This window comes from Engraulis encrasicolus, chromosome 22 (assembly GCF_034702125.1).
Source record: "Engraulis encrasicolus isolate BLACKSEA-1 chromosome 22, IST_EnEncr_1.0, whole genome shotgun sequence".
Classification (NCBI taxonomy): Eukaryota; Metazoa; Chordata; class Actinopteri; order Clupeiformes; family Engraulidae; genus Engraulis; species Engraulis encrasicolus.
In genome coordinates, this window is record NC_085878.1 from 22,136,002 (window position 1) to 22,160,001 (window position 24,000).

General features: G+C 47.6%; 2 protein-coding genes across 3 annotated transcripts in view; one reads left to right on the forward strand and one right to left on the reverse strand.

The window, feature by feature from the left end:
• Nucleotides 1-9,526, forward strand: part of tspan4a (tetraspanin 4a) — a 74,896-nt gene extending 65,370 nt beyond the window's left edge. Inside the window, exons 5-7 of the mRNA XM_063189048.1 lie at nucleotides 1,475-1,606; nucleotides 7,727-7,810; nucleotides 8,442-9,526. Of these exons, the coding sequence (XP_063045118.1) occupies nucleotides 1,475-1,606; nucleotides 7,727-7,810; nucleotides 8,442-8,510 (285 nt within the window). The 3' untranslated portion in view covers nucleotides 8,511-9,526. The remainder of the gene's footprint in view (nucleotides 1-1,474; nucleotides 1,607-7,726; nucleotides 7,811-8,441) is intronic.
• A 6,260-nt stretch (nucleotides 9,527-15,786) lies between these two features.
• The window catches only part of ddb1 (damage-specific DNA binding protein 1), a 59,823-nt gene continuing 51,609 nt past the window's right edge, over nucleotides 15,787-24,000 (reverse strand). For both annotated transcript variants that reach the window (XM_063188757.1, XM_063188758.1), the window contains 5 exons: nucleotides 22,381-22,490; nucleotides 21,609-21,778; nucleotides 20,598-20,700; nucleotides 20,102-20,225; nucleotides 15,787-16,637 (listed from right to left, as the gene is read on the reverse strand). In XM_063188757.1, the coding sequence (XP_063044827.1) occupies nucleotides 16,554-16,637; nucleotides 20,102-20,225; nucleotides 20,598-20,700; nucleotides 21,609-21,778; nucleotides 22,381-22,490 (591 nt within the window). In that variant the 3' untranslated portion in view covers nucleotides 15,787-16,553. The remainder of the gene's footprint in view (nucleotides 16,638-20,101; nucleotides 20,226-20,597; nucleotides 20,701-21,608; nucleotides 21,779-22,380; nucleotides 22,491-24,000) is intronic.

Here is a 24,000-nt window from a genome sequence, read left to right on the forward strand (position 1 = left end):
GTGTGTGTGTGTGTGTGTGTGTGTGTGTGTGTGTGTGTGTGTGTGTGTGTGTGTGTGTGTGTGTGTGTGTGTGTGTGTGTGTGTGTGTGTGTGTGTGTGTGTGTGTGTGTGATATTGTGTGTGATATTGTGTGTGTTTGTGATAGAGTGTGTGTATGTGTGTGTGTGTGTGTCTGTGTGTGTGTATGTGTGTGTTGTTATTTGTGTGTGTTTTTATTTGTGTGTGTGTGTGTGTGTGTGTATGTCTGAGTGTCTGTCTGCATTTGTGTGCATGTGTCAGAGGCCGTAAGATGGTTCCGCAGCCTAGGAGGTGCACTTTGCTATACACAGCAGCACTACAATGCATTTGCTGTAGTTACTCACTCAGTAAACAGGATTGTACGTATTTACCAAAAAGAAAAACCTCTGAATATTCAATCCCACGCAGAGCAGAACTCTGAAATCTGGCATCCCATGCGGGGATTAGCCAAGGTTTCCGTCTGAATGCATGGATGAATGTGCCCTCCAAAGGATGTTTTTTTTCTCCCCTTCTCCCAGTTTTCCGTCAGCTTGTAGCGTAGCGTTGAGGTTACAAACTGCATTTTTTGAAATGGGATTTGAAGAAGGACTTAACTAAGTACTAGTAGGCTTAGGCTGAATGTACACGTTATAGAATTTCCAGCCTTAAACCACATTTTGGCTTCAAAAAAAGAAGAAATCACAATGTTGAGCTAAGCGTGATGTTTTTTCGCTGCACTTGCAAGCAGCAGTTGCACCAGGATTTCATGCACTTGTCTGTTTACAACCTGCTAGAGAGTGTCTTTGCTGTGGCTGGTTGCGACTTTGTACTGGATTATCATACTGAAGAAGTTATGTAAAACACATAAATGTCATTATAAATTTACCATTGATTGATGTGCTTACATACAAAAATGCATTTTTCAAAAAATCATACCAATAATTCAATTGTGTTAGGCTGCAAAAGTCACAACAAACCCTATTGGGACCAACTCATTTGGGAATTTTCATTTACATTTCAGCTTGGATAAAAAAAAGTGTAGTTAAAGCCTGTTGCCACAGGCATTCTTACAATACGAACGGAAAAAAGAAATTAGTCTGCAACAGTTTTTTTCTTATTTACACATCAAGACATTTTGCGTACATACATTTATCTTACTCTCGACCTTCCCACCCACCCCCCCAACTCAGCTAAACTGTTAACAAACACCTTTGCCACTACCACTCTCCGACTACCCTGACCCTGAGCAGGAAAGTCGACGGGGGTGCCAGTTTGTGGCCAAGGGTCAGTTGTCCCGGGCCCAGGGAGAGGGGTGGGCCAGAATTGGGTCCTCATAACATTTTATGTACTGTGTGTGCCGTGGGGTGGGGGGTAGAGGGGCAAAGCTTTCAGCATCCTGACCCTGAGTCACCACACACAACACAACACAACACAACAAAAGAGGGTCATTTTCTGCAATTATTCCTCTCTGTTTCAGTTCCGCTGCTGCGGAGTGACTAACCACACCGACTGGTTTGAGGTGTACAACGCCACCCGCGTCCCCGACTCCTGCTGTCTGGAGTACAGCGATAATTGTGGACTGGAGAACCCTGGAACCTGGTGGACCGCGGTGAGACCTCTCTACCTCCTTTCCTTCCTTCATTCATTCATCCCTCTCTACGTACATTATTCCCTCCCTACCCTACCTGCCTACAGTCCTCAATCCTTTTGGCTCGTTCAAAAAGTCGAGAATCCCAAGAAAGACGACCTAAAACCTCGGGAAAGTGGGAGTGAACATTTGGTGACGCAATGTCAGATCGATAATTATCGATGTTGATCTCTGGCGGAAGTATAGAACAACGAGTTCCTGAGCGTGTGTTTTGTGTGACGACACACGCATCATCATGTCACCCATGCATGCAACTAGCATGTAAACAGTATCATAAATGCTAAAATATCATCTTGTAATCACTATCAACAACACCAGTTAATGTCATTCAATTGCAGATGCACATATGTCAGTAATGCTGGCCTCTGACTGTTTAATTTAGCTTACTTCAGCTAAAATGATATGTCGTGGATGTGGAGGCTCAAGTGGAGGTGAAAAAAAAGAAAAGAGGACCAAAACAAAACAGGCATGATTCCCGATTGTTCCGGGATCAGTGGCGTTCATGCGCCAAACTCCAGAACTCGGTTGTCATGTGAGCAGTGTCGTCAGCTGTCTAGAGAGGTCCCGAGCTCGTGAAGGCAACATTTGTCTCCTGCTTAGTAAGTTCCTACCCACCTCCCTGTTTCCCTCATATTGTGTAGGGCAGGGGTGGGGAACTTATGTCTCGAGGGCCATTTGCAGTCCTTGAGGCCCTCGTTTTAATGTTGTATAGCTTCACATGAAATATGACATATTTTGTAAAGGAATCTTTGGGGGGTGGGGTCTGTTTTAAAGGTGGCTGCCTTCATTAAAGGCCTAAAGTGCAGGGGGAAATGCTGGTTTGTGTTCATAGTATGGCCCTTGGAGGAATTTTACAGCCCTCGGATGAATTTGAAGTGGCCCCTCGAATGGAAAAGGGAAGTGGCATGCTATGCCAAAGGAAGGCTATGTTTTTTTCCCCCTTAACATTTCTTTACTGACAGATTTAGGCTGGTGGACACACATTATTCATGGACAGGTTAGGGTTAGGAATGGATTTTGGTCTAGCCAAAGTTCGACATGTTTATAAGTCATTGGACACACGTTGTTCACTGACAGGTTAGGGCTAGGATTGAGTTTTGGTATGTGCTCAGTTCGACGTTATAAACATGGTCGTAGTAGCCGTAGCAGCCTACCATAACCTAGAATAGCGTCATGTGACCGCACTAGGATTGGCATGTGTCACATGCTACTAAATCATCTAACCCTCTTTCCTCATATCCTCCTTACGTCCCTAACCATACATACCCAGCATATGTTTGACTGCAGCAGGGCTCTACATTATTTTTTTTTATTATATCTCTAGCCACGTTGGTTAGTAGATGTTAAATCTTACTCGCTACCAAAGCAGCTGGTAAGTTCTCTTTTCTACCAGCCAAACAGATTTGGTCGGTTGGCTGGTGTTAATTTAGAGCCCTGGCCTGCAGTGACACCTTTTTACCTCTCTCTCTCTGCCTCCCTCTTTCCTTCTCTACACCCCCCTTCCCCACCTCTCTTCCTCTTCACCTCCTAACCACTTCCCTATTCCCCCCATATTCTCGTCGCCTTCCTCCCCACAGACACCCAGCAGCACCTGGTTGGCAGCCAGCAGTGAGACCCGTTCACCTCTCTACTAGAGTGGAGTAGAGGAGAGTAGAGTACTTTTATTAATCCTGAGGGAAATTAAGGTGTCTGACAGCTTACATAAGTACACACATACTGCTCAAAGCATACACAAAGACTAAATACACATTATTGCACATTGCAGTAAACATATAGCACCCACCTGAGTACAGCAATCATCCTGACATCAGTTCACATGCATGCACGCACTCTCTCTCTCTCTCTCTCTCTCTCTCTCTCTCTCTCTCTCTCTCTCTCTCACACACACACACACACACAAGCACAGTTTATTACTTTTACTTGGATTGTCACACAGGGAGGGGTTACAGATCCAAACATTATTGAAAAATCCTGTAGATTGGCTAGATTGATGATATACAGATAATAAGTCCAGTAGTCTCTATGGATAGATGTGACATCTCCGTCTCCAAATGGACAGGCTCCCAATTATGGCACACACACACACACACACACACACACACACACACACACACACACACACACACACACACACACACACACACACACACACACACACACACACACACACACACACACACACACACACACACACAAGGTAAGGTCCTGGTAGGGTAGCATGTTGTCCGGTGTTAAGAGTCTCTCAGTGCAATAAAAAAATGTCCAAGGTAATACTTCCCTGCTTCCCTCCTTCCTCCTCCATCTCTCTTTCTCTCTTCCTATCTCCAGCTCTACTTCCCTTGTTCGCCTCGCTAACTCCCTTTCCACACATGCTCAGCATGTGAGTGACAGCAGTGATACCCCATTGCTTCTATACGTCCTCTCCTTTCATCTTTCCGTCTCTACCCCCTCCCTCCTTTCCACTCTCCTCATCTCCCTCTTACCTACCTACCTTCATCCCTAGTTCCCTCATCCCCTGCTTTACCACCCTTCCCAAAGACACATGGTACCAGCAGAATTCTTTAAGTATATAGAGATATGCCAATGTAATAGGTTGCTATGGGCACCTAACACGACCAGGTTCCGGTCTGCCTAAAGGGGCGTGTCACAATACTCCTAACATTGAATAGAACAGCCATAGGTCTGCCTAGGTCTGCCTAAAGGGGGATTTCCCCCCCTCCCCCTTGCAATAATAGAACCCGGAAACAATGGGCCAATGGAACCTCTCTCTCTACTCTCTCTGGTACCAGTTTACCACTCCATCTCCATCCTCTCTCCCCATCCCCCCCTTACCCTCCCACCTACTGTACTGTACGTCCTTACTTCCCTCATCTCTTATTGTATTGTTTTTGGAGTTCATTTGCTCCCTACCATCCGCCTGAGATCTTTCATCCCTTCCCTCCTCCCTACCTCCTTCCTCACTGTCAACGAACACAGGGTGAAGCATAGGGAAACCTGTTTGCTTTCAGGTCTTCCTCTCTCTCTCTCTCTCTGTATGTCTGTCTCTCTCTGTATGTCTCTCTCTCTCTCTCTCTCTCTCTCTCTCTCTCTCTCTCTCTCTCTCTCTCCCCTGCATCCCATCCCAACCATCTGACAGTAGTACCCACCACTCTTCCTCCCCACCTCCCTCTATCCCTCATTTTTTCCACACCACCACCCTGCCCCCACCAGACACCCAACACGTGGTGGAATGTGTTGAAATGTCTTTGCCTCCCTAACCCGTACACTCTCTTTATCACTCACTCCCCGTATCCCCCCTCTCTCACTCCCTCCCTACCCCCCTTTTGCTCCTTTCCTCCTCCATCTCTACCAACCTCCCTCCTTTATCTCTGCTTCTCTCCAGTCCCCACAGACAACCAGTGCATGATGGTATACTGTGGTCAGACCATTCTGCCTCCTTAACCTCCTCTTCCTCCTACCGTATCCTCCTCTTTTCCTCTCTCACTCCTCTAAATAGCTGGGGCCATGGAATATTTTGTTGTGTTTTTAAATGTGCGGACTCCTCACTGAAATAAAAAACTAAGTAAAAAAGGATTTCAAGTGTGTGCGGACTCCTCACTGAAATGAAAAAGAAAACAACAACAAAAGCAGGAGTTTAAGTGTGCAGACTCCTCCCTACGCCTCTTTGCCTCCCTCCCTTCCTCCCATCCATCCATCTTACCTCCTTCTCCCCCTCTCCCCACAGACACCCCTCCCACTCACACAGCTATTATTCACTGTGCACAGCAGCAGCAGCAGCAGTGTTTGCCCTCTGCTCCCTCCTCACCCGAACACATTGCTCTGCCCCCCTGACCAAATCAGCTGCACCTGCTGTGCTGTGCTGTGCCGAGCCAAGCCAGAGGCTCGCCATGGTGGGTTGGGGATTCTTCTCCTGGAATAGATTTACCTCCATATCCGTTGCCTGCCACCATGGGACTGAAGTTTTAAACAACTGGATTTCTGTTTTGCCGCTTGAAAAGCTCTGAAAGTTCAAAGCAGCAAAACAAGCCCCTTTGCTCATTTGCATAGTACTTTCACCAGCATTTGGCCAGTTGGCTGGTGTTAATTTAGAGCCCTGCATACAGTATAATGTAATGAAGACCCAATTCTGGGCCCCCTTTCTCCCTGGGCCCGGGACAACATACCCCTTTGTCCCCTCCTGTGAGCTTCCCTGATGATGACTTGGATGACTGAGAATCTTCACAGGCACTTCAGCATCAATCCATCCTGCCTGCAGGTTTTCGAGGGCTAGTCTAGTGTATAGTGTACCTGTGTCGTTCATGGCAGCGTTTGCATTATTCAGAGTTCAGAGTGGCGTGCTAAATGTCAGTGCTATGGCCCCCGTATCTGCTCGTCAAAAGCCATCTCGTCACATCCAGTGGTAGTGACCCATGTGGGCACATGTACTGTACTGCGCGTAAGTAGTGGTGTGTTTTGGAGAGCTCGTTTACCCATTCCGTTCGTCCTCTATGAACCACCAACACAACTCAGGAATCCATTTCGCATCCGCATGAAACATTCACGAGCGAGTGAAAGAGAGAGAGAGAGAGAGAGAGAGAGCTGGCCTGGCCTGTCGCCCCATGGAACACCGAGATCCACCATTCCCCTCCTCACATGGAAAACTCATGGATGGGAGATGCCGGAGGAGACATCGCCAAAGCTCCCGTCATTCCCACCGCCGGCGAAGATGTCAAGGTCGGATGTACCCCCCACCCCCATATCCAATCCCTTCCCCCCGCTCCACCCTCTCCCTCCCCTCCAGCAGTGCTGCCAGAGGCATTTAGAGACTTCCAGAGGCTCTTCCCATAACCCAGCCCCATGATGAGGCCCCTGCCGTCTCCACTGCTGCTCACGCCGCCTCTTCTGCTGCTGCTGCTATTACTCTGTTGTTACGGCTGCCATAAGGTTGCCTATAGACTAGACGCAGTGTTTCCCAACCAGGGGTACGTGTACCACTAGGGGTACGCGAGCACACTGCAGGGGGTACTTGGAAAATTTTAATTTTAACAAACATATGGAGCTTAGTTACATTTTGATGGAGAAAGTGATATAGAACTTGACTTAGGGGATACTCATGGCACAATGAAAAGGCTTGGGGGTACACAAGACAAAAAAGGTTGGGAAACATTGGACTAGAGAGACAGACAGCCAGGGAGCATCAGAGAGCCCTCTAGCTCTAGCCTCCGTAACCTTTTCTCTGAGGCCCAGAGCCTGTTGGCCTGCCCGTCTGCCTGCCTGCCTGCCTAGCCGCGGGTAATGAACACATCCATCTTCTCCTCCGCGCACTGCTCGGGGTTTTCCAGACAAAATATGAAGCAAAGGTGGACTGGGGTGGTCTGATACATACATACACTGGAGAAAATGAATGATTGGGTGGTCTAATACATACATATACTATATGGGCAACATGATTTCACGAAGCCCAGGCGGCTGTGTAAAAACTGTGTTTTTTTTGTTTGGCTGTGTATGAAATGTCTGTGTTTTTTAAGACGGTCTTATCAAAATGCCTCGTGTCAGCTGTAAAATGTTATTATTTTGTTATTGAGTTGGATTTATAGCGATAGGCGAGATCCCAGCACAATACTTATGTATTCCGTAAGCCCTTGCGCTGGCCAAGCGCTGTAATGTGGAGTATCGACTCCCATATACAAATTTACATACAGTATATACCCACTGGCATACTGCACTGTATATAGGTGTGTGTGCGTGTGTGTGTGTGTGTGTGTGTGTGTGTGTGTGTGTGTGTGTGTGTGTGTGTGTGTGTGTGTGTGTGTGTGTGTGTGTGTGTGTGTGCATTACATTATATCCCCCTGTCACGCATAAAACATTGAAGTGATTATTCTCCCCTCTCTCCATCCCTCTTTCTCTCTCTCTCCCTCTCTCTCTCTCTCTCTCTCTCTCTCTCCCTCTCTCTCTCTCTCTCTCTCTCTCTCTCTCAAACTGTCCTTGCATCCCTCTCTCTTTCTCTCTCCTGGTTCTCTCCATGCCTCTCTCTCTCTCTCTCTCTCTCTCTCTCTCTCTCTCTCTCTCTCTCTCTCTCTCTCTCTCTCTCTCTCTCCGCAGCCGTGTTATGAGCGAGTGAAAGGCTGGCTGCAGGAGAATCTGGTGGCCCTGTGGATTTTCGCTCTGTGTACCGCACTCACTCAGGTACACACACACACACACACACACACACACACACACACACACACACACACACACACACACATGGACGCACGCACACACACACACACACACACACACACACACACACACACACACACACACACACACACACACACACACACACACACGTCAGATGCTGAGAATCAATAGCCTCATTGATCAGGCAGTGTGATGACAGTTGATTGACATACAGTGTGCAGCTCTGGGCTTCACAGTGTGTGTCTGTTTGTCTTGCTTCTCTTGGTGTCTGTCTGCGCTCACTGTCTCTATACGTGCTCTGCTCATACTGTCTGTCTCTCTGCCTTCTGTGTGTATATCTGTCTTTGGCTCAGTGTCTATATACTGTATACCTCTCTGCTCAGACTGTCTGTTTGTCTGTCTCTTTGCTTAGTAGTGCATCTGACTGTCTGTTTGTCTGTCTCTCTGCTTGCTACATCTGACTGTCTGTCACTGTTTTCTGTGTGTATCTGTGTCTTTGGCTCAGTGTCTATATACTGTACATGTACCTCTCTGCTCAGACTGTCTGTCTCTCTGCTTACTGCATCTGTCTGTTTGTCTGTCTCTCTGCTTGCTGCATCTGATTATCTGTCTCTCTGTTTCTGTGTTTGTGCAGATCCTAGGCCTGGTATTCTCCATGACCATGTTCTGCCAAGCAGTGAAAGTGGAGACGTTCTATGCCTAGAACCACACAGGGCCATGTACCACCCCCCTGACAACCAGCGGCAACAGAACCACCCCTTAGAACCAACAGACATCGACCCATTCTAACCTTTTCTCCACGCAACTTCCTTTTATCCGTGTCCTGCATTTCTTTTTTTTTTGTACACGTTTCTCAGCCGAAGCGCCTCGCTTTTGAAACATTCCTGTGATACCAGTAACCTTCACTGTAACCCCCATTTCATTGCAGGAGGAAAAACACCACAACCAATTATCAGACAGGCGTTGGAGACAAGACGTGGTCTTGTGCGAAAAATGTTCAATATGTGATGGAAAACATACCTTTTAATCGTGTCTCTAGTTGTAAGACCTAAGACCTTTTTTATTATTATTGGATCTCAAAGAAGCCCTTGTAAACATGGCCTCGCGGGTGTCAAGAGACTGCCGTTTGGAAAACAATAACAGTACGCCGTATGTACTATGTGTAACTGAGAGTAACAATAACGTCTGTAATCTTTTCACCGTTTGTAAATCTATAAATGTATGTACCTTGTATTTTTTTTCTCTGCTGAAGCACAAACAAAGTAATTTATTGTTGGAGATGAAAATGAAAGGGGACCGTGCTGTTTGAGTGAGTGGAGGGAGCACAGACGCTCCCTGCATCCAGACTGCCTTTCTAAATGAGGTTTCAGCACAAGCTGTGGTTGCAGTGGTTATTTAACTTAAAAAACCCACACACAAGCACACAAAACACGCCTGCGGACCGACTAGGTTGTCAATACTCCCTGACGTCAGACTCAGAGCACAAGCGTGGCAGTGTTTTTATTTAAAAGGATAGCTAGCGAGGCTTAGAGGTGGAGGGGTTTCGCAGGATGTCACGTGGCACATGTGACGTCAATGGCGAGGGAAGCGTGAGTCGATAGACGCGTCAATGAAAGGTGACCAAAAACATAAAGCCCTTACTACATGATCTTGAGATCAGTATTAATTTGTGTTTGTCAGTGTGTGTGTGTGTGTATGTGTGTGTGTGTGTGTGTGTGTGTGAGAGGGAGAGGGAGAGGGAGAGGGAGAGGGAGAGAGAGAGAGAGAGAGAGAGAGAGAGAGAGAGAGAGAGAGAGAGAGAGAGAGAGAGAGAGAGAGAGAGAGAGAGAGAGAGAGGGAGAAGAGCGAGAAGAGCCAGTGTCAGTGTACGTGTGGAACAAATTCTTCCGACTACAGCCAACACAGCAGTGGAAGGCAGCAAGAAAAGCAGTGCACTTTGACTCCGCTATCGCTTTGAGCTTTCGAATGAGTAAACACAAACAATGTCCTCTGTTTGGACAAGGTCTTCAGTCAGCCAGCATGGAGTGAGTGAGCCAGACAGGGCAAGGCGAGAGAGAGAGAGAGAGAGAGAGAGAGAGAGAGAGAGAGAGAGAGAGAGAGAGAGAGAGAGAGAGAGAGAGAGCATAGCTATGAATGCAAAGCACAGCAAGCAGACAGACAGCAGGTGTGGAGAGAGAGTAGGTTACTAATGCACAGATGAAAAATGAGAGGATGAAACAACGAGAGAGAGGGAGAGAGAAAGCGGTGAGTGTCAATGATGACTGGTGTGTTGGGGGAGGGAGAGAGAGAGAGAGAGAGAGAGAGAGAGAGAGAGAGAGAGAGAGAGCGGTGAGTGTCAATGATGACTGGTGTGTTGGGGGAGAGAGAGAGAGAGAGAGAGAGAGAGAGAGAGAGAGAGAGAGAGAGAGAGAGAGAGAGAGAGAAAGCGGTGAGTGTCAATGATGACTGGTGTGTTGGGGGGCAGCTCCGCGCTCACCTTGCAATAGGAACTGGCAGATGCCCACCACATCAAAGGAAACAATATCTTGCTCTGGGCCAAATCCAGTCAGGCCGGGCCGGCCGTGACATGATGAATAGGATGGAGAGGACGGGGGGAGAAAAGAGGATAGAGGCAGCTGTACAGGCGGATAGATGGAAGGAGCTGAGGGCGTGCAAAAAGGGGGGCAAGGAAGGCCAGTTATGTGTGTTCTGGTTATCTGCCTGTGTGGTGAGAGAGAGAGAGAGAGAGAGAGAGAGAGAGAGAGAGAGAGAGAGAGAGAGAGAGAGAGAGAGAAAGGAACAGACAGATATCATGTGTGGGTGTGTGTGTGTGTTTGCACGGTGTTCCTCAGCATGTTGTAGATGCTGTGTGTGTGTGTGTGTGTGTGTGTGTGTGTGTGTGTGTGTGTGTGTGTGTGTGTGTGTGTGTGTGTGTGTGTGTGTGTGTGTGTGTGTGTTTGTGTGTTTGTGCGATGTGCCACAGCCCTGTGGATTCACGGTTTCACACAGACACGGGCACACACTCACACATACCCACTGTGTGTGTGTGTGTGTGTGTGTGTCTTTCTGTCTGAAGCCCCAATCCCCTGGGAAGCATGAACAGAGAGCACAAGGCAGAGCAGAGCAGAGCAGGAGCTTCAGAGAGCGAGAGAAGAGGAGAGCAGAGCAGAGGAGAGGAGAGGAGAGCAGACAGCAGGCTGGCTTTGGCTTTTGCAGTGCTCCACCAGAACAGAGCTATTCAGATGCAGGCTCATACTCTGACTCTGGTGGACACAGACATAGACAAGCGACCAGGGAATTTGTGCAGACAAGCGAAAAATTCAACTGAATAAAAATGAAAAATGTCTCCAACTGACAATGTACCCAATGTACCCCCAATGTTCTTAATTATGACCAAGGCTTATGAAAGGACGAACAAAAAGAGATATAGCCACAAAATAAAGCTTTTCTAATAAAGTCTGCCGGCCCTGCTTGTTATTCCGTTTGAAGTGAATTGTTATGGAAAATTGTTATGGTGAGGGCCTTTTCGCGGAGGCTTGTGCCTGATTGTACACTCGCATCAAAAGACTTAACATGATTTCTTTCCTCGCAATTATAGGACTCTCTTTGTTAAATCACAAGAGATGGAGAGACGGAAACACGACAGTGTTCACTGCCAGCGTCATCGCTACAAGGTGCTGTTATCATGTCAACAAACATTCCTTCATTCAGGGTGGTGTGATTGCCAGCGAAAATGCAAACATGAAGGCTTTGCGAATGTTCCATATCAAAGGTCTTCAGATAGAACATGTATCTTACAGGGATTTTTTTTTTCTATTTACCTGGGAAAGGATATGTGAGGTGAGGCTTAGTTTCAGAGGGGAAAAAAAAGCTGAACCATCCACAGTAGTCTTGAAGTCGATGGGTCATATCATTGTGAATGCACAACCTAGACATGATTCCACAGTAGCCTATCACATGCATACTGCAACACTTGTGTTTTTTTTTTCCTTTCAGGTAGGCTACTTTAGACCATTTCCACACCAGCTGAAACACATTATGAAAGGATAAAAAGAGGAAAAACTTCAAATGGCATCTTTAATGCGGCCCAATGACATGCAACATAGCACCTGGTGAATAATAGAATGTAATGGCCTTGCGGGGAAGGACAAGATTATTCCCTCCAGTGGCACTAAAACAGATGATAAAATTATATGGCGGGTGGGTGGCAGGGCGGAGAGAGAGAGAAAGAGAGAGAGAGTACCTTGCTGTTTTCATCAGAAGGCTGTCGGTGGGCGCCACATGAATCCAGCATGTCTCTGGAGTGGAGCAGGAGAGCCTCTTGAAAGGGCCCCGACACGGAGGTCAAGGGGAGGATTAAAAGCACTGAGATGCCCATGAATACAACTTCAGGTGTTGAGGGTTATTTTCTATTTTTCAATAACAATAATACAGTATATGTAATGGTGGTGTGTGTGTGTGTGTGTGTGTGTGTGTGTGTGTGTGTGTGTGTGTGTGTGTGTGTGTGTGTGTGTGTGTGTGTGTGTGTGTGTGTGTGTGTGTGTAGAACTGCTGACCACTTTAAATGGGCCCGGGACTAAGTCATCTGAAATGTCCTTCCACTCGATAAATACAATGTAATGGGGACAAAATTCTATGCCCTCCATGTCCCTGGGCCCGAGACAACTGACCCCTTTGTACACCCCCCCTGTCAGCTTCCCTGAGTTTGTGTGTGTGTGTGTGTGTGTGAGACACAGCATTCACCAGATGTTTGATATTAAACAAATGATGCAGGAATAAAAAGAGGTGTTAAAAGATCAAGGTGTTAAGCAGCAGACTCCTTGTTGATGCGTGTGGCTGGCATTTAAAACTTTCTTCTCAGGAAAAGATGCTCTGGGTTGTGATGGTGATGGAGTTTGTGCGTGTGTGAGAAAGAGTGAGAGATTTATGTATCTGGGCGTTTATGTATCAAAATACTCAACGTTTGTGTCCTCACACATTTCCATTTTGCGCATATATGTGAGCAGTGTGTATGGCTTGCAGCACTAACCGGTTGCCTGACGGTAGACTGCACAAGAATAAAGTCAGGTGTTAAGAGATGAAGGTGTGAAGCAGATTCCCTGCTAATGTATGTACTGTATACAGCTGGCAATTAATCCCAACCCATCAATGTCAGCACAGCAGAGGTACAACACCGCATTCACAGTTAGTCATATGGCATAGCACACCACTTTCTTTCCCAAGCACGTTCAGGATTGCCTATACTATACAGCCTGGAGAGCATTAAGTAAAAGAACCCTGTGGAGTCCGCTAATAGCTAGTCATATGGGGATAGGTGAGCAAAGTTGCATCAATTATCTGCTCTATAAAATTGGCCACTTCAAAAGTGTGTGTGGTGGTAGTGGTGGTGGTGTGTATGTGGAGAGGTGGTGCCGTGGTGGTGAGGATTTGCATAAATACAAGGGAGGCTTGGTGGCTGCTTCACGTTTCACAAGCAAGTCTTGCAGACACTGAGCCCTCTCGGTGGCAAATGAAAATATTGATGGCTTTGTATCAAAAGACGAGTGACATTTCAATTTGAAAAATTCATGGCTGCTGCTGAGGCCAGCTTTGTGCGGCGACGACGCCTGCATACTGATTCCAAACCAGAGCCAAGCCTCTCACACCCACACCACAGTCTCTCTCTCCCTCTCTGGCTTCGTCGTCACTCTCTCCCTCCATCACTCTCTGGCGTCCCCCGCCATCCCTCTCTCTTAGTAAGTCATCATTCCCTCGCCGCGTCCCCTTGCTCCCCTCCGTCACCCCTCTCTCCCTCCAGTCTCCGCAATCAATAATGCATTCCATCGCTCTCATGTGCTCTCCAACTCCTTGTACGTTCAATAAAACATACCTATATTTCCTCTGGCCCCCTGCCCTGTATGTGTCCGTGAGTGTGCATGTGTCCCAGGCGCCTGCTACGGGCCTGCTCTGCTCTCCTCCACCACCATCAGCCCGACACACAACTAATGACACCGTCCGACTCCACGCACTCTGGAGTGCTTCTGATCCGAGGGGAACAAAGCCATATCGACCAGAGCCAGGGTCCCTTACATCTTGTGTGTGTGTGTGTGTGTGTGTGTGTGTGTGTGTGTGTGTGTGTGTGTAATGCATGTGAGCTGGAGCCAGGAATCTGATTGATGGTAATGTGTTGTGAGGTTGGCCAGTCGAGCAGAGAGTACACATTTGTGCATGCCCAAGTGGGAGATTAGAGAGACGGCTCAGAAACAGAAACGGCTCAGAATGGCTCAGAAACAGCATGTGTCTGACATACAATGAAACGGGCAGGATTGGGGAATCAGAAAGGTCAAAGATGTCCTTGCTCACCAACAGTGCTGACCTCCACAAAAGCGGATCAATGACCTAACAACAGAAAAAGGAAAGAAAAAGGATTTTTTTTTTTAAGTTCTCAGCAGGGTGTTTGAGAGTCATATCACACACACTGTGCTGTATGATTTAATAATCACATAAAAGAATTAGAGTGAAAACATGGTTAATTATTTATTTCCGGGAAACCTGATTGGTGAAAAAATAACCCAAAAGCCGACAAGTGTCGAGGAAATACTGGTGATGTGGAGAGAAGCATTTGGAATTTGGCTTCAAGTCATTATATATGATGTTAATTTCCTACAGTTAGTTAATTAATCCATCCCCTTTGTAATTATCTATGTAGGCGTAATGACTTGGGGACTGCACTGTAGAGGTAGGTACACCAAATGACTGCTGCTGAAACCTTCCCATTAATGATACACCAAGGACACTGATCCGTCAAAAAACTCCATCGCGAAAAACTCCAGGCTGCACCACTCCCTTATTGAAAAAGCCTCCACGTAGAGGATGGTCTCTCCAGTCCACTGACTACACACCATCATGATCACAATTTCAAATTGCGCCACGATTCTGTCGCCACCTAGTGGTGAATGAACTCTTTTAGGGTAATTTAACTACTACATCCTTTTCTTATATGGCTCTTATATTATGTTCAACTACCATGAGGCGCAGAGGGGGAAAGAATTATGTCCATCTGTTTATAAATGGCCCAGAATAAAGTGCTGCTTTTGGTTTCTTTTTGTTGAAATCGCTCTTCGAACAAAAAAAAAGTTCAATAAAAATATATTTTTTATTACTATGGCCAGTCCTAAAATAATTTAAATAGCTTAAAATAACAAGACATCACCATTATTCCTTTTGATCACACCTTCCTGTCCTGACCTTTTGAATAGCCGAGTTTCAGTCAGCTTCACTGTTCTGAATTGTTTAAATAAACCATCTCTCTCAAGATGCTTGAGGTAGGACTCTCGGAGTATAATGGTTCTAACGAGTGCTCCGTTTCCTCCAAATATGCAGGATTGGAAAAGATGCTAGCTCTGGCCCGGGGGGTGTTGAAGTTCCCTCTACCATGTGTACTTAGGTCTCATTCATTCGTCTCCAGCAACAGAAAGCTGGATGGCATCGCGCCCACAATTACCACATTAGTGTGCAAAGCTCTGTTTTGGCATGGCTAAGGCCTCTCCACTCTCTCCTGTTGGAGACAGTACAAAGGTAACTCATTTTTATAGTATTGCTCAACACCAGATCACTCACCCAGGAGTGCGTGTGTGTGTGTGTGCAACGAAACCGCGAGGAAAAAGAGCAGTATAGAAGGTGGGATTTGTGCCGCGGGGCTTGCGGATGCAGCTGAGACATGTAGTGCAATGCAGTACTCTTCTGCTCGGGGGCCAAATTGCCGTGATTTATCCCTGCAGTGGAGAGGGTCTATCTGTTACACAGGCGAGGCCGTGGAAAGCTCATTTCGTCTGCCTATGGGGAGCTGTGGGTAAGTGCTACACGCCATCAGCTCTAAATGGGTGATCACACCCACAGCCTACAATCACACATGCTTGGTAAAAAAATAAAGCACATTTCGTGTGAGTTGAGATCGGTTTCATACAAAAAGGCAGAGCACATGCACAGAAATGAATGACAAATAACTCACGATACAAGTGTTTAGAGGAAATACTGATGCAAATTTTATTAAAAGAAATATCACAGACAAAAAAAAGAAAACAAAAACAAGGGAGGAAAACGAAAAAGAAGAAAACAAAACCACTAAAAATTGTATCATTTCAACACCCTTTCTTGTTTTCGGCTCCACCTGAGGAGCCCTCCTGTGATGCTCGCTCCATTTCCCCCACAATGCACCACTCTCCTCCCACAATGCGTCCCTCTCTGGGCCGCAGGCCATCGGTTCGACGGCCTGTTAATTAAAGCTCATGACAGTGCCGTTTAACGTCGTCTTTATCCTCCAACTTCTCCTCCTGACTGACTGACAACTACCATGTCAAGGTCCAGTTGGTCTGCAACCAAGTCCATCATCACCTGTTGCCTCCAAGAGCTGCTTCCAATCCACACACACACCATAGCGGTGTCCTACTGGAGCGTATGGTATTGTATGAGCATGTGTGCGTGTGCGCATGTGCATGTGTGTGTGTGTGTGCACATGTGCGTGTGTGCGTGTGTGTGTAACAGAGACAGAGCCCGCTGGCATGAGAGCTCCTATCGTTGAGTGTGCTAAGAGGGAAGCGTGGAGAGGAGGTTTATCTCAAAATGGAGTGGGGACACATGCATGCGCACGCATGTACACGCACACACACACACACACATACACACACACATACACACAGAGAAACACACGCACGTGCACACACCCCCTATGATGGATTTATTTATATACATGTCCAGAGCTGGCTGGGGAGTAGCGCTGGCTGGACGGCTAGTGGATACGAGTCAGCTCCTCCACGATCTTAATGACCTCGTCCACACTCGCCTCCCGTTTCATACCACTACCATCGTCAATCTGGAGGAGAAGGGGGGGGATACAGAGAGAGAGAGAGAGAGAGAGAGAGAGAGAGAGAGGCAGACAGAAAGGGGGGGGGGCAGACACAGAGAGAGAGAGAGAGAGAGAGAGGGGAGGGGGGGGGGAGGAGAGAGGGGGGCAGACACAGAGAGAGGGAGAGAGATGGAGGCAGAGAGAGGAGGGGGGGGAGGTGAGAGGGGAGGCAGACACAGAGAGAGGGAGAGAGATGGAGGCAGAGAGAGAGAGGAGGGGGGAGGGGAGAGGGGGGGGGGCAGACACAGAGAGAGGGAGAGAGATGGAGGCAGAGAGAGAGAGGAGGGGGGGGGAGGTGAGAGGGGGGGCAGACACAGAGAGAGGGAGAGAGATGGAGGCAGAGAGAGAGAGGAGGGGGGGGTGAGAGGGGGGGCAGACACAGAGAGAGGGAGAGAGATGGAGGCAGAGAGAGAGAGACAGAGAGACAGAGAGACAGAGAGACAGAGAGAGGGAGAGAGATGGAGGCAGAGAGAGAGAGACAGAGAGACAGAGAGACAGCGAGAGAGAGAGAGATGGAGGCAGAGAGAGTGTACAAAGAAAGAAAAACAGGAAGAGGTGTCAGGCCCAGACGGAGAGTAAGAGTGGAGGGAGGATGTAGCCCAACAGAGACAGAGAGGATACAAAGACAAAGAGAGGGAGGGGAAGAGAGACAGAGAGAGAAGAGAAATGCCAATTAAACATTTTCATTTGGGAGACATTTCCATCTTGAGCAAGTCGAGTTAAGTACACAAACTGCCGGGGATATAAACGCCGGGAGACTGGCAAATGTAAATGCGGGCTGTTGAAGGCAGATGAGATTTCCAATTAAAATCCATCCTTGCAGGAATACATTTGATATACAGATCTCTTCAGCAAATGCATTCTAATTGTGTGTGTGTGTGTGTGTGTGTGTGTGAGAGTGTGAGTGTATGGGTCTGAACAGTAGCCACCGTGGTGATATTTTGTCTTTTTTAATTGCAATGTGGCTGCCCCACATACAAAATCTGAAGTAGCACAGAGCATGATAAAATTGTTCCATTTCCAGAGCACAAGGACGGGCAGTCACGAGATAAGGTGGAAGTCGGGGAGAAAAACAACATGGAGGAGGCCTGTTCTGTGCTGCAGACACACACAAGAGGCCATTCTAAACTCCATTAAGGGGGCACATCTTTGAACTCCACTATGGCCCCATCAGTTCTGCATGTTCCCATTTCTTTCACTCTCGCCCTCTCTTTGTCACCCTCTTTCTCTGTCTGACTCTTTATGTCTTTCTCCCTCTCTTTCTCTGTCTGACTCTTTATGTCTTTCTCCCTCTCTTTCTCCGTCTGACTATGTATCTCTCTCTCTCTCTCTTTCTTTCTCCGTCTGACTATGTATCTCTCTCTCTCTCTCTCTCTCTCTTTCTCCGTCTGACTATGTATTTCTCTGTCTGTCTGTCTGTGCAGGACTGTCTGTGCAGGACTGTCTGTATGTTCCTCTTTCTCTGGTCTCTCTCCTCCTCCTAGCCTCCCACCCTGCCTCTGTCCATCTCCCAAACCTCTAGTTCCTCGACCTTACCACCTCCTACAACTTGGCCCTCTCTCACTCACTCTCTCTGCATCGCTCTGTCTCTTCTCTTTGAGTCCTGCTATCCTGTGGCCAGCATATTCACGTGCAGTCCACTGACCCCCTCCTCCATCCTGGCTTTCTCTCTCCCTTACTCTCCCTGGCTTTCTCCTTCTCTGTACTAGGCTCTCGCTCCCTCACTCTCTCTGCACTGCTCTCCACTCCTGCTATCCAATGTGCAGTACACCGTGAGCAGAATTATTAGGCAAACAAGTTTTTTGACCATATCGTCCATTTTATGCATTTTGTCCACCACCAGCCTTTATGGACATGAACACATATTGGATTTAAGCATTCCAGATCATGCATATTTGTATAATAAGAGAAGGTGTGATCAGAGGAGCCCAATACCCTATATCAGGCCATAATTAATGTCCATAATTATTAGGCAACTTTGTTTTCCTATGGGAAAATGGGGCACCAAAGAGATCCAACAAACTCTGAAAAGACTATTAACGATTTTTAAGTCTTCCAGAGGGGTGTGGCTGTCTTGAAATATTGGTCGCATCCATCTAATGCACCGTTACAAAGCCATCAGTGTCACATGACATGTACTCACAAAGTAACTGCCAGATTGAGAAGAATTGAAGATGAAACTACCACAAAACTATTACCCTGCAGTGCTAGTGTCCACAAGAACATTGTATTCAGCACTCAGAGACATGGCCAAGGTAAAACGGGATGAATCCTGAAGACCACTCAATAAGAAACTCAAGTCAAGACTGGATCAAGAAATGCTTTTAGACAGGTTTTTCAATGGCTTTATGAACTAGTGAAAGGGACTGTTAATGGACAAGGTAACTGAGGCTATGACTAGATCAATAATGTGCACACTCAAATGATTTCCTGAGTTCCACTCAAATACCAGCAAAGTACTGCATAAATACCACTGTCTTCTTAAAAGATGCAACTTTCTTCCTCTCAAAGATCCAGCCATGGGCTCTACCACCCTGTCTGTCAAGAGTCACTTTCCTACATCCATAATACCTTTGAAAACTCTGTCCCCACATATTTTTGACCCAGTCTTGACTTAATTAACTTGTTAAATGGTTGTCTGGCGTCATCCCTTCTTACCTTGGTACTCAATACACTGTTCTTCTGGACACCCGGTGTAGGTTTCTGTTCGGGAACATGATGGGACTGCAGGATAATATTTTTTTGTAGTTTCACCTTAAATTCTTCTCAATTTTTGGCAGTGACATTTCTTATGAGACTGATGACTTTGTAACGGTGCATTTGATAGTTCTGTGCTAACGTGACCAACGTCTTACCAATTTCAAGGCAGCCATATCCCTCTAGAAGACTATTTTGTGGCCCATTTTCCCAGAACAAAAAAAGTTGCCTAATAATTATGCACACCTGATTTAAGGTGTTGGGCACCTTCGACCACACCCCCATCTTATTATACAAATATGCATGGCCTGGAATGCTTAGATCCAATAGGTTTTCATGTTCATATAGATTCCTGTTGGAAAATATGCATAAAAAAGACAACATGGTCAAAAAACACGTTTGCGTAATAATTCTGCACACAGTGTATATTCAGTCCTCATCCGTAGTCCTGGGACTGCAGATGTAAATTAGCCTGAGGCTAACTGGTACAATGCATAAAATAGCAACATTTATGTTTTAATTGTACATTGGTCGCTAATTAACTTAAGATACAGGAGGTGGTCCGTTTCACTTAACGTCTCACTCCCTCTACTTCTCTATTTTTTCTCGTCTCTGCCTCTCTCCTCTCCTGCTAGCCTCTCATCGCCTCACTCGGTTTGTCCACCTCTTCTCGTCTCTCTCCCTCTCTCTCCACTCTTGCTTGATATCTAGTGTCGGGTATATTCGGCCCTCACCTGCAGGCCGCTGACCACTTCCTGCATCTTGGCTCTGCCCAGGTCCAGAAAGCTCTCGATCAGGTCTCCGTCGATGAAGCCCGTGGCCTGCTCCGTCTTGCGCTCCGTGTGGAATGACCTCCAGGTGCAGAGGCGTTAAGATAAACAACACACAAGAGGAAATGCTGCACTACCGAGGAGGACTTTTCTACACAACACAACACAGACTCAGGTACAGGGAGCAGCTTCACAACAAGACTGCGGGGAGGAAGGGAAGAAGGCAGAGACAGAGGAGAGAGAGAGAGACAGATACAGAGATGTGGCGATAGACACAGTGAGCAAGACAAAGATATATAGACAAGAAAGATAAGAGACTCGCACAGAGTTGGAGACAGTGAGAAGGAGAGGGAGAGAGAGGGAGAGCGAGGGGGGGGGGGGGCAAAGAAACAGACCAGAGAGGGAGTCTGCAGCCGCGGAACACAGCACCAGGTTATTGTTGCGGTAATGGAAAGGATATAAGCTGTGCTCAATCTTCCCCACACTCTTGATGACCTTGTTGAGTCTGTTCTGCAGATCTAGCAGCAGGCTGTACCAGCCCTCAGACAGAGATGTCACCAAGCCTGCAAAGACACACAGGCGCACACAGACACGCGCACGCACGCACAGACACACGCACACGCGCACACACGCACCCGCACACACACACAGAAAGATGAGGAGCCCGTCATGCTGCTGGGAGATCAAAGCAAACAAATTGATTTTGACCTCTACGTGTCGGCAGCTTTTCCTTAAAAAGGAAGGAAAAGGGAAAAAAGTCCCTATGATGTGTGCCTGAAAGGTGACATTGAGGGGAGTGTGTGTGCGTAGGTGGAGGTGGTTGTGACTGTGGTGCCATGTTCCTCTCCAATCATTTTACTGTGCGTGTGCGTGTGCGTGATAGTGCGTGTGTGTGTGTGTGTGTGTGTGTGAGTGAGTGCGTGTGTGCGTGTGCGTGTGAGAGTGCGTGTGTGTGTGAGAGTGTGTGTGTGTGTGTGTGCTCAAGAGTGCGTGAGCATGTTTTCCCAGACGTCACCGATAATGCCACTGATGTACTATGTGTGTGGTGATGCTGTGCGAGAGAATCAGCAATTGCCAAGCCTCACTGATCATGCTGTTGGTGTGTGTGTGAGTGTGTGTCTTGGCTTGACCTTACAGATATTGTGTTTGTGGTGTATGTGTATGTTATTGTGTGTGCGTGTCCGTGTGTGTGTGTTGGCTTGCCCTTACCGATATTGTATTTGCAGTGTATGTACATGTGTCCCTGTGTGCGTGCGTGTCCCTGTGTGTGTGCGTGCGTGCCCCTGTGTGTGTGTCCCTCTATGTGTGTGTCCCTGTGTGTGTGTCTCCCTGTGTGTGTGTGTCCCTGTGTGTGTGTGTCCCTGTGTGTGTGTGTGTGTCCCTGTGTGTGTGTGTCCCTGTGTGTGTGTGTGTGTGTCCCTGTGTGTGTGTGTGTGTGTGTGTCCCTGTGTGTGTGTGTCCATCTCCTCACCGATCATGCCATTGACTGTCCCGAACAGCACTGAGCCCTGTGTGGGTGTGGAGCTCTCCCCCAGGTTCTGCAGCACCAGGGAGCCGTGCGAGAAGACGTTGACAAACTCCCCCAGGTGGAACACGCCCACCTCCTGCAGATGCTGACGCTCCTCGTCTGTGGTGGCCGCACTGAGGAGGAGAGGAGAGGAGGCGGAGAGGGGGAGGACAGGAGAGGAGTGTGTACTGTTAGGTAATAGCTTATTTGTCAGGGATAAAAGCACACATTATTACAAAGTCAATACCATGACAATATGTAGATGTGTAGACATAATAGTTTTCCAGCTAAGTGGCTGATTTGCAGGAGAGAGGGAGTAAGAGTGGAGGGAACGGAGGGAAAGATGGAAAGGGAGGGGCAGAGATGGAGGGGAGGAAAGCATAGAAGGAGAAGGAAGAATAAGAAGGAAGGAAGTAAAGAAGAAAAAGGAAAGGGAAAAGGGACGGAAAGAAAAGAATGGAATGAGTTGGATTGAGGGAAGATGGAAAATTAGATGGAACGTAAGGAGAGAGGAGAGACGCAGCGATGAAATATGAAAGGATGCGGAAGGGAGGCAGTGAGGAGGGAAGGAAAGAGAGGATGTGGGAGGGAGAGAGGAAAAGACAAAGAGCGCGATAGGGAAAAGGCTGAGAGGAGACAGCTGAAACGAGTCTGGCAGTTTTCAGCACGACACAGTTGTGGCAATTCAGCAGGGAGTCAGAGGAGAGCACGGAGAGCAGCGTGTAGCGAAATGTACCTGTCTTTCTGGCAGACGAAGAGGTTAAACGCATTCTCTGCCCCCAAGAAGTTGTCATCGTCCAGGATCTCAACTGCACTCATCCAGTTGGGGTTGAAGTCTCTTGCAATCTACCGCGGAGAGGAGATAAATGGACAAGGAAGAGGGTTAGAATAAGGGCTAGAGAGAATGAGAGAGAGAGAGAAAAATGTGAGATAAGAGTGGGTAAACGAGAAAGAGAGAAAGAGAGAGAGAGAGAGAGAGAGAGAGAGAGAGAGAGAGAGAGAGAGAGAGAGAGAGAGAGAGAGAGAGGGAGGGAGACACACATACACACAGAGGGCGCATTCAGGCCGAATGAGAACCTAATGAGAACCTAATCGTGAACCGGCTGTCGCGTTCACTTTCCGCCACAGAAATTAGCATTCGCGAACTGGAAAGTTAGTTCGCAAAGCAATCGCACAATACTTGCTTTTTTTTCTCCACGAACCCTGACGACAACATGGCCGTCCGCAGGTTCATCTGGGTAAAACAGTCATGTGCGGAAAAAGTTCAGAGCCCGTTATGAGCACGGGTGGTTCGCAGATGAGCACTTAAGTACTGAACGCAACTGGTGCGGGCACCGGCTCCGTTCTGATCAGCCTGAAAACCCTAAGATAGCGCGTTCAGGCAGACTGAGAACAGTGCTGGAACCCGTTCCTGCACCTAATCGTGAACCAGCCGTCATGTTCACGCCACAGACATTTGCGTTCGCAAACCGGAAAGTTGGTCCACAATGCGAACCGCAAAATACTAGGTTTTTCTCCGCGAACTGTGACGACAGCGTGTTCGTCAGCAGGTTCATCCGGGTAACGCAGTCACGTGCGGGAGAAGTTCAGAGCTCGGTATGAACACGGGCGGTTCGCAGATAAACACTTAAGTGCTGAACGTAACTGGTTCGGGCACCGACTCCAGCTCCGTTCTGGTCGGCCTGAAAGCCCTAAGAGAGAGCCACAGATATGGCTTTCAGGCCGACCAGAACGGAGCCGGTGTCGGTGCTCGCACCAGTTACGTTCGGCACTAAAGTGTTTGTCTGCGAACCGCCAGTGTTCATACCGGGCTCTGAACTTTTTCCGCACGTGACTGTTACCCGGATGAACCTGCTGACGACCACGCTGTCGTCACGGTTCGCAGAGAAAAACCTAGTATTTTGCGGTTCGCATTGCGAACCAATTTTCCGGTTCGCGAACGCACATATCTGTGGCGTGAACACGACGGTCGATTCGCTATTAGGTGCTGGAACGGGCTCCAGCACGGTTCTCAGTCGGCCTGAATGCGCTAAGAGAGAGCCACAGAGAGACAGAGACAAATTCACATAGTATTTTATTGCCATGTTTTTTTTTTACTTTACTGCGCTGATGGCTCCCCCGCCTGTGTGTCTGGAACTTGAAGCACCACCTCCAGGGCCAAAAATGACAACTCTAATAGTCCTCAACAAATTTCACTTTTTAATTTCAGGGAGCTTTGCTTTCCCCTCCAGTTGCTAGTGGCGACGGAGTCTCCCCAGAGAGCCACGCATTCTATTTTGGCCAGCTTGCCTTGTACTCAGACACTAAAGGAACGCCTCTACACCAAGTCACCCAAGTGTGTCTGAAATGGCTTTCT